The sequence below is a fragment of the Galeopterus variegatus genome, unplaced genomic scaffold (genome assembly GCF_000696425.1).
Source record: "Galeopterus variegatus unplaced genomic scaffold, G_variegatus-3.0.2 Scaffold1141, whole genome shotgun sequence".
Taxonomy (NCBI): Eukaryota; Metazoa; Chordata; class Mammalia; order Dermoptera; family Cynocephalidae; genus Galeopterus; species Galeopterus variegatus.
This window is the reverse complement of record NW_007727252.1, coordinates 259341-276507: the sequence shown is the minus strand read 5'-3', so window position 1 is coordinate 276507 and position 17167 is coordinate 259341. Positions and strand designations below refer to the sequence as shown.

Sequence of the window (17167 nt, the reverse complement as noted above, 5' to 3'; positions counted from 1 at the left end):
CCTAGTGTGACAATCAATAACAGAGATAAAGTCTTCAACTAATATATGTAAATTTCTTTATTTCACTTTTCTAGATATTCCAAGTGTAATTCTTACAAGAATTATGGGGAGAACAGAAATTACTCTTTTGAAATTCGTTAATATACTATGTTTCCACAATTCTTGTCTATTTATCTACATATACCCCATGCATCTGCAATTCTTATTTATCTCTATATACCCATGTAAACAATTAACACATGCATATTATATTCCACTACGCAAAGCTTAGTATTAAATTAATATGGATCTAAATAACAAAGTGGGGTAAGCCTGTAGAATGTGTAATAAATTTATACATTTTTTTTTTTTTTATAATGTGACCGGTAAGGGGATCGCAACCCTTGGCTTGGGGTCACCCGCACCTCGCTCAGCCAGTGAGTGGGAACCGGTCTGTATGTGGGATCCGAACCCTTGGCGGGAGCGCCGCCACACTCCCAAGCGGCGCACTGTAGCAGTGCGCCACCGGGCCGGCCCCTTTAAAGCCCTTTTCTAATAATTCCAATACCTCACTCATCTTGGAATTGACATCTATTGATTATCTTTTCTCTTGAAAATGAGTCATATGTTTTCAGGCTTTTGGTAACTTTTTTACTATATCTCAGACAATGTGAATGTTATGTGTTAGAAACTTTGGATTCTATTACATTCCACCAAGAAGTGTTGATATTATTGTTTTAGCAGGCAGTTAACTTGGTGAGACTCCATCTGTAAACACTGTCATGTCTATAGTGCAGAGTGCTTTTGTCTGTCTTACTCATATGGTTCAGGAGTCAGCCAGAGACTCAAACAGAATTTACATGTAGAATTCAGTGTTCCCCTTCTCAGGCACTCTCCTTTCCATGGTTTCCACTCTCCAGCAGGCCTAGCTACCATAGACCCCTTCCCTTTGTTCCTCTGTCTGTCCAAAGCAGCCTTTCCATCAGAGTCTTAGTCACCCTGCACCATTGCCAAGACTGCAGCTACCCTCAAGACAAAACTTCAAAAATGGGAAATTCAGCCTATGATAACCATTTCCTCCAAGTTTTAACTCCCCTCCAAAATCACTCTGTTTTTGCTTATTCCCTGGAGTCCTCAGGTTTTTATTGTTTTTGTTTTGCTCAGACCTTATGGTTGTTATCTGTGGGAGATTCAGTTCGTCAGGAGCTCATTCCCCCAAACTAGAAATAGGAAAACAACTAGAAGTGATTTTTCTTTCCTTTCTTTTCCTCACCATTCCTTCAGTACCCCTTCCTCTGCCCCTGAATTATATCAGCTAGCCCTACTGGCTCTATTTACAAAATATATTCCAATTCTGACCTCTTCTCTCCATTTCCAATGCTATTCACTACCATCATCTTCATCTGGGAGTTCTCCAACATCCTCCTAACCTGGCTTTCAGCTTCACTTTAACCCTGTACTATGTTTTCTTCACACAGGAACCAGAGTGAGACAAAGTACAAATTAGATTTTATTATTACCCCTTTCTTGAAAACTTTCAAAGCACTCTTTCAGGATCCCAAATGATCCTTCTCATCACTGAGATATGAGCCCATGTTACCGTCTCACGGAGGCTTTCCCCAACCATACCATATGTAATATCCCTAGTCATTCTCTTTAAGCTTTATTTTCTTTATAACACTTATAAGTATTGAAAATTATTTTTCTTGTTTACATACTATGTTTAACTACATGAAAAAGTAAACTCCATGAAGGCAGAGATCTTTTTGTTTTGATCAACACTGTATCCCCAGTTTCTAGAAATAGTTCCTGTTGTAGAATAGTCATTAAATAAGTATGTGTTTCTTGAATACAGAATCTGCTGGCTAGGCTTGGTATTTTACTTCTTGAACCTCCTTTTCTTTTTCTGAGAAATTTGGATATTAACATATATATCATAGAACTATTGTAAGGATTAAATGATATGTTTAAAAAATATAATGTAGTGCCTGGTATTGACTCATATCATAGAACTATTGTAAGGATTAAATGATATGTTTAAAAAATATAATGTAGTGCCTGGTAACTCGTTACTCAGAAAACAAGCTCACTGAGAGTCACAAAAAAGAAAAGAGAGACATCTAGTATGGCCTGTTTTTTTCAGAGCCAGGTAAAATGATATATTTTTAGAGGATTATACCACAACCTTGAAGGAGAAAATGAGAGGCAAGAATCTTAGAGCTCAGAATATCAAAGATGACAGAAAATTTTATGCAGGCCTGGAGGCTCTATATAATCTGCCTCAATCCTCCCTCCCCCTACTGCCTCAATCCACAGTAAACTTTCTTTTATGTATTATACCATTTGTAGTCTGGAATTTATAATCTGGAATGTTCTCTGTAAATGTTTGAATGTGATTCAAACTATGATGATTGAGGCAATCACAAATCTCAATGAACCGAAATTCATTTATCTGTACACTCACTTGTGGAACACTCCAGTGTTATAAGTAAAGGAGAAGATCACTAAGAAAGCATTGTTATTAGAGCTGGATGCTTTTTAGGCTTGCTTTTTTTCAATGTGGCTGTACCACAGGTAGATACCTCTCCTTTCCTCATCCTCCTAACACATCCCTCTTTATCACTTAAAGGCTTATTTGTAGTATCATCTCTCCCTCATTGCCCCAGCAGAATTCATAATTCCTTCACATGTGCCCTCAAAGCATTTTTTTCAAACATTGATTACCACAACATATTGGAAGTATGTATGTATTTGTTGTCCTCTCTGTAATACTGTAAGTTTTTTATTTTTTGGTGGCTGGCTGGTAAGGGGGCCTGAACCCTTGACCTTGGTGTTAGAAGGCTGTACTTTAACCAACTGAGCTAGCCCAATTTTTTAAGTAGAAAACACTCCATATTACTCTTTGTTGCATTAAGTCTTTGTTGTATTAACTCATTTTATTGAGTGCAAAATAATTAAACAGGTTTGTTTACTGCAGATTTTCCACTTATGTAGAAAACTCTTCATCAGAGCCCCTAAACTTCTTAGTTAATTGAGTCTTTCTATACGGGATGGTGTTCTAAAACATTTGTTGATGTTTATGATTAACAAATTTGTTACTGTTAATGTCTATTTCTATCTTACGACATCCATAACAGAAAAGGTTCTAGTTATTTTACAAAGGGTTATTGCCATCTTTAAATAGTACATTAATCAGTAAGATCTGTCTGTTGCTTTAGAAAGAATATGCTTTTAGGGAAAGCAGAGGTCATTTATTATCAGCTAAATGCACATCATTTTATGCTCATTATTTATATTTAGATTCAATATAACTTCCGTTGAAGGTCAAATCGATAGACTATGGATTTGTGAGTTTTGAAGTGTGTGCTGAGTTCTGTAGTCATGTTTTATGTTATTGTTTTAAGCATATAAACTGCCTTTATGCAAGAGGAAATATGAAATTGATTAATGAGTAGCAACTCTCCATCTGTAGTTATAGCTTGTGTAATGTGTATAGAAAATCTTGCTTTATTAAACATGTCCTAATTATTAAATTTACATCAGCTATTTTTGGAAATTTAGTCAAAAGAAGCAAAAGTGAAATTTTATGTAAGGATTTTATCTAAATTAGGAAAATAGTTTAAAGCCACTTCAAAAGCTGCACAAGAAAAAAATTTCAAATATTACATTTAATATAAAATTTAATTCAAATATAGTTGTAAATTTTATCTAAATTAGGAAAATAGTTTAAAGCCACTTCAAAAGCTGCACAAGAAAAAAATTTCGAATATTACATTTAATATAAAATTTAATTCAAATATAGTTGTAAAAACTAAAGTATAAATCTTGAAGTGAATATTTAAATATACTCAAATTATATATAATCACGTGTCATGTTAACTTTTAGAAAAACATTTTATACATGAACAGTAAAAATGAAATCAAAATTAAGTTATTTTTAAATACCAGTTTTTAAATAATTATATAAAATTATTCCTCTGTTGTGAATATAGTTTTTAAAAATATTTATCTAATTAACAAGAACTAGGTAAAAATATAATGAAATAATTCTTGTATAGATACTGAATGAGCAGGTGCTTTACTTTCTTGTCCCTTTATTATTGTAATACCATTAGTGTGGCAAATATAAATCAGAGAGAGAAAATTGCTTTTTAAAATGGTTTTATATTTGTAAGGGCTGACATTTAGATAAAAAGAAAGTGGAGAGGGTATAGAGTTTAGTTGTTTTCTGAAGGGACACAAAATGGAAAACTTCAAGTTTAGAGCTTTTGTAAATAGAAAGTTAATTCTAAAACTAGCAGGAAAACTTTTTCAATTCATTTAAAAGCAGATGTGTTAGATAACTTTTGGGGGATGGAAACGTATTTCTTTGGCATGCCTCATACATATCAGAAGGAACTAAATACAAATAGGCCAGTTTGCATTTGATTATTGAGATGATTGCATAGCTGAAAGCAAAGTTCACTATGGCAGACTAAATTGTTACCATGTTCTTAATTTACTATGTTCTGTTTTCCTATTTGTGTTAAATATGTTATTGATAAATCCTTCCCTCCTACAAAAGGATGATAAGCTACTAAAAATGTGACATTTTAGGCTTATTATCAGTAGGTTGATAACTACTTCCATCCTACTTGGAGTATTTTAGTGGAAAGCAAAATAGGACATATGTAGTTTCGTTAAAACTCATAAGAATGTGTAATACTTAGTAGCTTTGCACTGCCTGTGAAGACTTGTCTCTGTCAGGATTTTGTTTTAAATGTTAAATCTAACTTTGTTACATAAAAATACTGTGAGACAACAGTCAAACTGACAAATATTCTTGTCTACCTATTATTTGCAAACACTGTTCTAAGTACAGTGGGGTAGCAAACCTCAATAAGACAAATATCCTGATCTCCTATTGCTTACAATCGCGTAAGAATGTCAAGATGTAAATGCATGAGGTATTAAATGAGCAGTTAAGATCCACCAAAGAACAATGCAACGATTAATTGCCAAATTTACTAGCAAGGGTATTTTAGAGAGAATAATGGCATCTGATACAAAATAAACATTAGAAACACAGCAAAGAAGAATACACAATTAATTGCCAATTGGATAAGTATAAACATTTTAATGAGAGGAATAGCTTAGAACTAGGAATGAACAAGGCAAGATTGGAGGAAACAGTCTTGGAGGAGTAGAGATTCTAAAAAATGCATTAGGCGAGATGATACCGGAAAGAAGGCATTCTGTGGACCCCAAGAAGCATGTTAAGAAATTTACTTCTGTAGCTCTATCACCTTAATAAGTGTTGCATTAAAAAATGTTAGGTCTTTAAAAAACATCTGAATTTCTGGAAAACTGATTGTTTTAGTTTGAGAGTAATTCAAAAATATATGCACTTTAGTTTGTATAACAGTTGATATAATTACTGCTTATTGGTAGACTTATAGAAAACACTAAGCAGAGAGCACTAATAAGAACTTTTGGTTCCATGTAGATGAAAAAATAATAGAGAAATTGTCACTTACCTAGCAAGCGGCAGGGCTGGGATTTGAACCTGTATCTGTTTAGACTGTCTCCAGCAGTGGCTCCTACTACAGCTGCTTACTTATATGTGTAAGGCACTGGGCTAAACACTTTACATATATTCCTTACATCAGTTGTATGGAGTAGGTTTTATTTATTTCCATTTGATGAATGAAGGAACTGAGGTTTAGAGAATTGTAGTAGTGAAAATCATAAACTTAACAATTTTAGATTAACACCAGGCATAAATGCTATTATAACCAATAAGACATCTTTTATATAAAATATTTTATGGAGTTTAAAAAACATTGATTTTAAAGTGACAGACATAGTTTTAAAGGTAATAGAAATTGTACAATTTAGCATGAGGATATTTTTCAGAGTAAGCCCTTTTCTGTGGGATTTCTTACAGTAATCAATTTCTGAAGTCTTATGGGGAAGAATTTTTAATTACAATTTCTAAAAATATTTAAGCCTATTCACTATAGCAGTAATTATTAGGATAAAAGAATGCCTACTTTCTTCAAGTAAGATAATTGCTGTATAGAATTAGATGTTTCACAAGTAATTCTATAATTAATTAAGAATAAGGTAATTATTTCTGCCCTAAGATTGCTTTACACTGAGAGTCTAGCTCTACCAGAAGAAAAAAAGCAGTGTGTAAGTTCTAAAAAGCTTTGCATCCTATTGCCTATATATAAGAAAAAAAAAAAAAGGATGAATCAGAAGAATAGCTGGTTAAAGATGAAAATACGAAATATTGAAAATGCAATTCAACATTTCCTGATCATTTGGGTAACAGGGAGCTCATTAAATAAAGCTTTTTTTTTTTTAACTATTTCTCTTCTTCGCTCTCCAGCCCTACTTCTTTAATTGTTCAGAATATTGGAGCCACTTTCTGTGTGTGTGTGTGTTTTTATGTTTTTTTAAATTCAATTCTATTTATATTTATTTTGTGGGGTACAGTGTGTTGTTGTTTCAGTACATGCATATCCTGCACAATGATTCACTTAGGGTAGACAACACATTTTTGTCCCCATTAGTCCCCCTCTAATCTTCCCCCGACCCCTACCCCTCCCTCCCAGCTTCTGGTAACCATTACTCTACTCTCTACTTTTTTTTTTAACACACAAAGATTAACATCTTTATTGCAAAAAGAACGCTTAAAAATGAATTATAAAAATCTAAGCAGAAATTTGGTGAAGGATATGAACAGATAAATCACACACCCCAAAGAAACATGTAGTTGGTTAATAAGTACATTTCAGGATCTGGTTGTGGGTGGGGAAGAGGTTGGCTCGGGTCCGTCTCAGGATCCCAGGCATAGGCTGGCTCCATTGCTGGCCTGGATGTGCGGCGGACGGGAGGAGGGGGCAGGGCTGAAGGCCATGGCCCCTGTCAGGACCCCCGGGTGGGCATCAGGCTGGTTCCATTGCTGGCCTGGATGTGTGGCAGAAGGGGCAGAGCTGAGGAGCCACTCTTTTTTTTCCCGTGTTGATAAAGCAAAAATGTGTACAAAGTATACTAAATTGTCCCTTAAACTGTTTCAGCATTAAAGCCCTTTCATTCACCCCAACCAAATCTTTAAGAAACTTAACCATCCCATCTGAGGAAATGAGTTGGCTGAGCTCTGTTGGGGTGGCTGTTCCTCTTTAGTCATAGATTAGGGAGAGCTCCAGAACCACAAGTCTACTTCTGTATCTCGACTCTCAATTCCCAATTTTGCTCCTCTTCTTTTAGTTGAGATTCACACATTTTACAAATATTGTACATAAATATTTTGTGAGAATTGAGCCCAGTTTCCTTGTCAATACACTTAAAATAGCTGTTCTTGTGTCTTACACATAGAACCTGACCAGGAGCTTATGGACTTATTTTTCCAATCTATCATTTTCACATTGAAAACTATCCCTTAAAGGCAATAAGATCACTTTATTCTTTAAGATACCAGGAAATCACACTTATGGGTAGTTCTGGTTATAGAGGCAGGAAAAAACTGCTGTTTCTTTCAGTGTAATGTCATCAAGATAGTCCTTTTTGATTTCTTTACAATTAACAGCAGTGTAGCATGAGTCAGATTACCTGAGGACACATACTTATTCTGCCACCAACTAGTTACTTGATCTTGGGCACATTACTTTACCTCCCTGTGCCACCATTCCTTCATCTGTCAAATGGTTTAATAATAGTACTTATCTCAAAGGGAATTAATGAGGAGTAAATGAGTTAATACATGTACAATGATTAGAAAAGTACCTAGAACACAATTAGATCTCAGTAAATATTGGACCTGCTATAATTATTATTATTCTAGGAACTTAGTTAATTCTTGGATTGTATTATACTGCAGTGCCATACGATTTGCAAATCTCGGTGGGTCAACTCAAGAAAAGTTTATTTCTCATTCACTTTACATGTCCAGCATAGGTCTGCAGGGAGGACATGGAAGTCACTCAGGGATGCAAAATGATAGACTCCATATCAATGCACGTCTTCTTGATTACTGCAGTGGAGAGAAAGAAACAAGGCAAATCATACACTGGCAATTAAAGCCTTTGTCTAGAAGTGCTTCGCTTCCACTCACATTTTATTGGCTGAAGGAAATCACATTGGCATGCCTAACGTGATATGACTTTATATTTTATTTAGATATTATGTGATTTCTTTCATCAACATTGTGTAGTTTTCATCACACAAGTTCTGCATTTCTTTTTAAATTTATACCTAAATATTTCTCTCTAGTGATTAAAAGTTATTCTTTATTCTTATTCCAGTGTCCACTTGTTCACTGCTAACATATAGAAACACAGTTGTTTGAGGTGATGAATATGCTAAATATTCTGATATGATCATTGTACACGGTATACATGTACCAAATATCATATTGTACTCCACAAAAATAGACAATTATCATGGGTCAATTAAGAAAAAAATAAATTAAAAAGAAAAACAATTTTAGAGACAGAGGTGGATTAGAGGTTACCAGAAACAAGAAGGAAGGAATAAGGAGAAGTTATTCCTTAATGGGTATAGAGTTTCTGTGTAAGATGATGAAAAAGTTTTGGAAATAGAGGTGGTGGTCACACAGCATTGTGAATGTAATTAATTCCACAGAATTGTATGTTTAAAATGCCTAAAATGGCAATCCTTGTGTTATATATATTTTACCACAGCAACAAAAAAAAAAGAAATTGAGTTGATATTCATATGTTTATCTCACATCCTGTGACCTTGCTGAACTCAATTATTTAGTTCCAGGAGTTTTTTTTTGTTGTTGTTGTTGTTGTTGTTTATGATTTTCTATGTAGACAGTTATATTATCTGTGAATAGGGAGAGTTCTGTTTCTCCTTTTTCTGTCTATATTCCTTTTATTTCATCTTTATTTGCTTTATTGCATTGGCTGGAAATTCCAGTGCTATGATGAAAAAGAGAGGTGAGGCAGACATCTTTTCCTTGTTCCCGATTTTAGGGGGAGAGCATTCAGTCTTTCACCCTTAAGTATAAAGTTAACTATAGTTTTTTTGTAGATGCTTTTGTCACGTTGGAGAAAGTTGCCTTTTATTCCTATATTTTGAAGTTTTTTAAATCATTTTTGAATGTCGAATTTTTTAAATGCCTTCTGTAATGATTAATATGATCATGATTTTTTTCTCCTTTAGCTGTTAATATAGTGGATTATGCTAATTGATTTTCAAGTATTGAACCAGCCTTACTTCCCTGGAATAAACTCCACATTGTCATCATGTATATTTTTAATTAAATATTGCTGAATTCTATTTGTTAATATTTTGTTAAGAATTTTGTACCTATATTCAAAGGGATATTGGTCTGTAGTTTTCTTCTTTTGTATTATCTTTGTTTTTTATATCAGAGTGATACTAGCTATAAAATTAATTGAGACGGGTTTCCTCTTCTTCTGTTTTCCAGAAGAAAGTATGCATAATTGGAGTTAATTCTATAAATGTTTAATAGCATTCTCCAGCGAAAATATGTAGGCCTGGAGATTTCTTTTGGAGAAATTTTAAATTATGTTTTAAATTTTCTTAATTGTCCTAACACTTCATGACTACGCCAGTTGTTGAGTAAGGCAAATCATAACTAAAGCCAAAATGTTTCATTATTTTAGTTATACTAAGTTTCCATTTATATTGTCAGGGCTTGGGCTCAGACCCTTCACACCCATTGTACAGACTGGGTCACCAGACCCCTCACATGCCAGGCTGGGTCACTAGACCCCTCACACACAGTCCGTGCTAGGTAATTGAGAAATATCCCAGGTGCCGTTAGCAGATGACATAAGTTCAGTCCTCAGCAATGGCGGCAGCTTACAGCAACAGCAACAGCAGTGGAGGTGGCAGCTTTTCAGGGCATCCTGGGGGCACTGGCAGCAGCAGCAACAGCCTCCAGCAGCAGTAGCAGCCCCCTGCCCCTACTACTGCTAGAAGCTGCTGCTGCTAGAAGCTGCTGCTGCTGCTGCAGCCGCTGCTGCTGACCGAACTCGTGTCTTCTGCCAACGGTTCCCAGGATCTTTCCTAATTACCTAGCATGGACCTGCATGTGAGGGGTCTGTGACCCAGTCTGTACAGTGGGTTTGAAAGGTCTGACCCCAAGCCCTGGCAATACAAACAGAAACTTAGTACAACTAAGATAATGAAACATTTTGGTTTTAGTTATGATTTGCCTTACTCGACAACTGGCGTAGTAGTGTAGCTTTACAATTGTTATAGAGTTATTCATATTATCTGTTTCACATTGGGTGAGTCGTGGTCGTTTGTATATTTTGAGGAATTGGTCCATTTTGTCTAAACTGTAAAATTTATGTGTGGAGTCCTTTCATAGTATTCCCTTATTATCCTTTTGATGTCTTCATTAAAAATAAATTTTTTCTTTTTATTTTTTCATTATTGACCCATGATAACTGTATATATTTGTGGAGTACCGTGTTAAATTTGGAACATGTATCCAGCGTGCAATGATCATATCAGAGTATTTAGCATATCCTCTGTTTCATTTTAATGAAATTGGTAATTTATGTCTACTCTCTTTTTTCTTTGTCAGTCTTGCTAGAAGTTTATGAATGTTATTGATATTTTTCAAAGAAGTAGCTCTTTGTTTTGTTAATTTTTCTTTGTTATTTTTGTTTTTAATTTCACTGATTTTCATGGATTTCTGCTTTTTTCTTTATTGTTTTCTTCCTCCTGCTTGCTTTGCTCTGCTTTTTCTATGTTCTTATGGTGGGCATTTTGATTTTGGGTTTAAGATGTTTCTTCTTTTCTAATGCATGCGTTTAGTATTATAAATTTCCCTCCCAGTACTACTTTAGTTGTGTCTCACAAATGTTGATACTTTTTTTGTTCAGTTCTGTGTTCTTTTTGTTTTCCCTTGAGAATTCTTTTGTGTCTCATGGATTATTTTTCTGCCTTCCTGTGGGTTACTTGATCATTTTTTGAATTCCATTTTGATTTATCTATGGAGCTTCTGAGTATCTCTTTGTAAAGCTTTTTTAGTGGTTGCTCCAGGTATTACATTACAAATTCATAGCTTATCACAGTCTACTGGTGGCATCATTGTACCAGTCTGTGTGAAGTGTGGACTGTACATCCCTTCACATCCCTTTACCCTGTTTATAATATATTTGTCTTAAATGTTACCTCTACATACATTTGGAACTACATCAGACAGTGTTACAATTTTTGTTGAAACAGTAAAACAAATTTAGAAAACTGAAGAGGAAGAGGAAAGCCTAGCATATTTACCCATATTTTGCTTATTGTGTTCTTTCTTCCTTTCTTGTGTTCCAATAATTTGTCTTTGATCACTTCCCTTAGGTATTTATAGCTCTACATTTAGACTAGCTCTGAAGGCAACAAATACTTTGTCTTCCTGTCTAAAAATATAGTCTCTTCTCCTTTATCCCTGAAGAGTATTTTTATTAGCTGTAGAATTCTTGGTTGACAGTTCTTTTCTTTCAGCACCTGAAAAATATGGTGCCACTTCTTCTGCCCATCGTTGTTTCTGATGTGAAGTATGCTATCATTCTAATTGTTCTTCCCCTACAGGTGAGATGCCATTTTTTCTCTGGCTTCTTTTTAGACTTTTCTTTGTCCTTAGTTTTCAGAAGTTTAATTATGAAGTTTCTTGGCATGGATTTCTTTGGGTTTATCATGTTTGGAGTTCAGTCTGCCTTCTTAAATCTGTAGGTTTATGTTTCTTGCCAAATTTGGGAAGTATTCAGCCATTATTTCTTGAGGTACTATTTCAGGCCCGCCTGCTTTCTCCTCTTCTTAGTATTCCAGTGACACAAACGTTAGATGTCATACTTCCCAGATCCCTGTTCATTTATTTTTTCTGTCTGTTTCCTCCCTGTAACTCAATTTGGGTAATTTCTATTGCTCTATCTTGCAGTCAACTGATTCTTCCCTCCTTCCATTCTGCTATTGAGCTTATCCACTGAGCTTTTATTCTGGTTATATTGTATTTGCCAGTTCTAAAATTTCCATTCGGTTCTTCCTTACGTCTTCTGTTTCTTTGCTGAGACTTTCTGTTTTTTTGTTGATGCTTTCTATTATTTCATTCATTTCAAGCATGTTCATAATTGCTAGCTGAAGCATTTTTTTAAATCATGGCTGCTTTAAATCATTTGCCAAGAAACTCTAGCATCCCTTTTATCTCAGTAATGGCATCTATTGGTGATCTTTTTACAATCTATTTGAGATCTTCCAAGTTCTTGGTATGACAAGTGATTTTAGATTAAAACCTAAACGTTTTCTTATTATGCTCTGAGATATTTTATCTCATTTAAACCTCTATTTTAGTTGGCTTTCTCTGACATTGTTCCATCAGGGAAAGGGGAGGGGGCACTGCCTAGTTACTGTCAGGTGGTAGAAATCTACGTTCCCCACTTGGCCTCCATTGAAACCCAAGGAGTTAGGGTCTCCTCCTTTCTGTTTGGTGGGAATGAGACATCCAGCTTTTCATGTGGTATTCTCTGGTGGGGGTGTCCTCATTGCTGTTGGTCGGTAGTGAAAGTCCTGACTCTCTACTAGGCTTCCTCTGACAGCACCCCAGTGGGGCTAAGGAGTTAGGGTCTCCTCCTTTCTGTTTGGTGGGAATGAGACATCCAGCTTTTCATGTGGTGTTCTCTGGTGGGGGTGTCCTCATTGCTGTTGGTCAGTAGTGAAAGTCCTGACTCTCTACTAGGCTTCCTCTGACAGCACCCCAGTGGGGCGGGGGAGGAATTCTTCATTCCTGTTCAATGAGGGGTAGAAATCCAGGCTGTCCACATGGTCTCCACTGTCTCCATGTGGGTGGGCCACCTTTTTACCAGTCAACAGAACTGAAAGTCCCGGCTCCCTACTTGACCTTCTCTAATACCATCCTAGTGAGGGTGTTGGGACACCTCTTTACACCTCCATGAGGGTGTACGTCTAGGCTCCCCACACATCCTTTGCTGGTTTGGGTGGGGTGGGGTCATGGTTTTACTGTGATGTTTGGCTGGAATACAGCAGTTGTCATCTGAAAGTTTTCCATCTTGCTCGGCTGCCCACTTCTTGGTCCTTTGGCTAGAGAGAGTGAGAGAGTAGGCTTTTTGGAGGGCTTTTTTTTTTTTTTTAATGTCTGCACCTGTTGGCCTATTTGGGTTGCTGACTTCTTTGCCTCCCAGTCTGGGACATATGAGGCAAAGGGAATTCATCACTATGTTATTCTTTAGGTCCTGAGGTTCTTAGCCAGTCTGCCTTCTCTTCACCTTTCAGAGTCTTCTTGTATTTGTTTTATATATAATGTCCAGAATTGTTCAGTTGCACTTAATGGGAGAAATAAGGAAAAGTATGTCTATGGTGAGAAATTTGGGATAGCATTAGATTTCTGATCTCTCCTCAGGAATTCAATTACTTAATTTTAACATAATTTTAAGGAAAATCTTCATTAAACCACTGGGATTAGCCTGTATTTGTAAGGATAGAAATTATCCTGTTTTTAAACTAGTCACAGAGATACACTATTTATTACCATTTTTAATCAGGTAATCATTATTTTAATGAAAAAAATAAAGTTATTGTAAAGATGTACAGAAAGAATAAGTACTTTAAAATATACTTCAAATGCTTATAATTTTAATACTTTTTAAATATTCCTTACATTGTGTTTTTTTTTTTTTTTCTTTTTGTCTTTTTTCGTGACCGGCAACGGATCGCAACCCTCAGTGTCGCGCCCGTACCGGACCGGGACCGGCAACGGGATCACAACCCTTGGTGTTGCACCCATACCTCGCTCAGCCAGTGAGCGGCCGGTCTGTATGTGGGATCCGAACCCTCGGCGGGAGCGCCGCCGCGCTCTCAAGCGGCGCACTATAGCAGTGCGCCACCGGGCCGGCCCTACATTGTGTTTTTTTTACAATTGAGTTATACATAACAAAATCATATAGCCATAAAATATAAAATGCTTTTCAAAATTAAATAATTTTTCGCATGAAAATCTTTTGAAGTAAAAAAAAGTTTTAATTCATTGAATGTTTATTAAAAACATTATGTTTCAGACATGGTGCTGAAGATATAATAATGAGCAAAATATATACAAATCCTGCCTTAATCAAACTTAAAGTGTTTTCCTACAATAAAATATCAAAATAAAAAATGGAATCAAATCTTCTATGAAAGCATTTTAAATGTTTTTATGAATAGTACTGCTCAGAAAAATTAGAATATTATATATTACTCCAAACACTGTATACAGAAAAATCAACCAATGTTAATTGAAATTAAATTGAAAACAAAAATCATGTCATGAAATGTTTCATTGGATATACAATGAACATATTTCAGTAGCCTCTGAAATATCTCATAGATTTTTAATATTGTTTTAAAGCATAAAAGACAATGTTACCCAATGATAGCCATGGTTGTTGATGGTTTATATTAGCTGAAAGCTGTAAAATCTTCTCTGTTAGCATTAGAGTGATGATTTACCAAGACAATTACATGTACTGGAATTTTTTGCAGCTCTAATTTAGTATTATTAATAATGGATAAAATCGCACTTTTCTCAGGTTGCTGTGGGCAGCAGGGAATTATTTCAATGAATATTTCAGCATGTTATTTTAATCATTGTTCCATAAATCCAAATGGCAATATTTTATACTTCTTAATTCAGTCTACTAAGTAACCATAGTCATTAAATTGCAAACTCTTTGTAGTGGCGTCTATCCTGTGATTTACAAGCCTTGTTAAAAATAGTGTAAAAGAAAGCAAACTGTGTCATTAATACTTGTAATTGGATACTGCATTTGTTGCTAAACTCCCCATATTAATGTTTTTAGTAGAAGGAAGAACATTGTAAAAAAAAAAAAAAGGCAGAGCTGAGTGTTATAAAGCCTAAAATATGAGAATGTTACTATTTTAAGTTTTGTTTATTTGTAAGGGAAAAATATGTATACAAACACAAGTATAAAATATAAATATCCCAAAAAATCATTTAATTTTCCAATGAGACTAAATAAATAAAGCTTTAATTTTATGGAAAAACAATGTTATATTTCCAGTTATGCATTGCTATTAATAGTGATTACTGTTTCTTTATTTTCCCATTCTTAGCCAATTGCATGATTTCTGGCGTTTGGATTACTGGGAAGATGACCTTCGTCGAAGGAGGCGATTTGTTCGTAATGCATTTGGCTCCACTCATGCTGAAGCATTGCTCAAAGCTGCAATAGAATATGGTTGGTAGCAATGCCTCTCACACACCAATCCTTTTTTTTTTTTCTGACATTATTTCTGTGAAGAATTTTTTTCTTTTCTTTTTTTTTCTTCTAACTATCTTATTTATTTTATTTTTCATTGTACATTTTTATGGGGTACAGTTTGTTGCATATATTGTATAATGATCCAATAAGAATAGTTAGCATGTCTACCACCTAAACATTTATCTTTTTTTTGTGGTAATGTCATTCAAGATGCTCTTTTCTGGCTGTCATGAAATAAATAATACAATATTATTAGCTATTGTGACCCTAGAGCACCAAAATATATTCTTCCTATCTAACTGTAACGTTGTAACTTTCTACCAGTCTACCAGCCTCTCCCCATACCCCCTCTTCCCTCCCTTTTCCTGCCTCTAGTAACCACTGTTCTACTCTCTATCCCTCTCTTTTTCTTTTTCTTTTTCTTAATTGACCCATGATAATTGTTTATGTTTATGGAGTACAATATGATATTGAGTACATACTTACTATGTGCAGTGATCATATCGGGGTGCCTAATACTTCTGGATGGGAAGTGGTTCTGCTGTTAAGAATTCATTTTTTTCACTACTATTTAATGTTTTCATGTTGTAAGTCAGAAATATTTTGTTCTGCTTTGTCTTTTAGCGTCATTTCGGTTATACTTCAAAGAAATATATACCAATATTTCTCACAGTAGATATATTTTAGACTCTTCAACTTCATTTTAAGTGATCAAAAGACTCCACAGAGTTGGTTATTACCCAACAACCTTTCATACAGCCTAAAACAAGAATAAAATAAATTTATTTTTCAGTGTCTTTCACACTTTGGTGACCAAGACCCATGGTGAAAAAAAATTATATTGCAATTCTGTACTCAGACTTGTATAATTTTATGTATAACTTTCTGTGTGTACACCCATATGTTTACTGTTTGAATATGCATGTACACATACAATATATACACAAATATGTATACTGTATTTATATATACATATATACGTATACATACTTGTGTATATAACTTAAATGTTTTATTAATAACCCTTTTACATGATATTTTGTATTTTAATCCTACTTTATCCTTTTCAGTTTAATAAAATAAAATAAAAACCCCTGTTGCAATCTGCCAATTTAAATTTCTAATTCTCCAGTGGGTTGCAAATAAAGTTTGAAAAAGATGGTTTCATGTTTATGATATCACCAACTATCACACTAAAGTAGAACTATACCCTAAACTGTTCTTTATAAGATATACTATAAATAGTAAATATCAAAATATTTTTGTAGCTTAATAAAAATGTTGCTACTTTAGATTGCTGTCCACTAAGAAGTGTATTTAGGAACATTTTCTCTATTTACACATTTGTAAATGCTGTAACAACTTTAAGTTTGATCATATCAGAATTTTATAAACCACATACATTAAGGAAATACCAATAATGAGCACTGTCTGTATATTTTTGTTATTATCCACTTTTTATAGTTACTTGTATCTTATTATATTGATATTTATTTATTTGAGAGTAATAAACAAGCCATCTGTTTTAGAATTTACCTTAGTTGGTAAATAGTTTTATATCCTACTATACTTTATATCATGTAATAATACATATCATGTTCTTTATGGATTGAACTGGGAAAGTGTTTAATCCTAATAAAAACCAAAATGTGCAAAGCTTAAAATTTGTCATCCCAGTAAGCTGTTAATTAATGTAACTTACTAATTCTCAAAACATCATTAAATAAATACATGAGGATTTCATATGAGAATATTATACCTAAGACAAAAGTTTTAAATTAACTTTATACAGTAAAAGTAACTTTGAAGAAAATATGCTAGAAAATAATTATAGTTGGCCTTACTGTAGGGTTCTTTTTATAATCAACTTAAAAGATATCTACAGAACATTCCACCCAACAACCTCAGAATATTCATTCTTCTCATCAGCACAT

At 34.4% G+C, this 17167-nt stretch overlaps 1 protein-coding gene across 1 annotated transcript in view; it reads left to right on the top strand.

Annotated features, from left to right (window-relative positions):
* NBEA (neurobeachin) overlaps nucleotides 1–17167 on the top strand; it is a 438994-nt gene that overhangs the window by 169503 nt on the left and 252324 nt on the right. Inside the window, 1 exon segment of the mRNA XM_008575128.1 lies at nucleotides 15085–15209. Coding sequence (XP_008573350.1) covers nucleotides 15085–15209 — 125 coding nt within the window.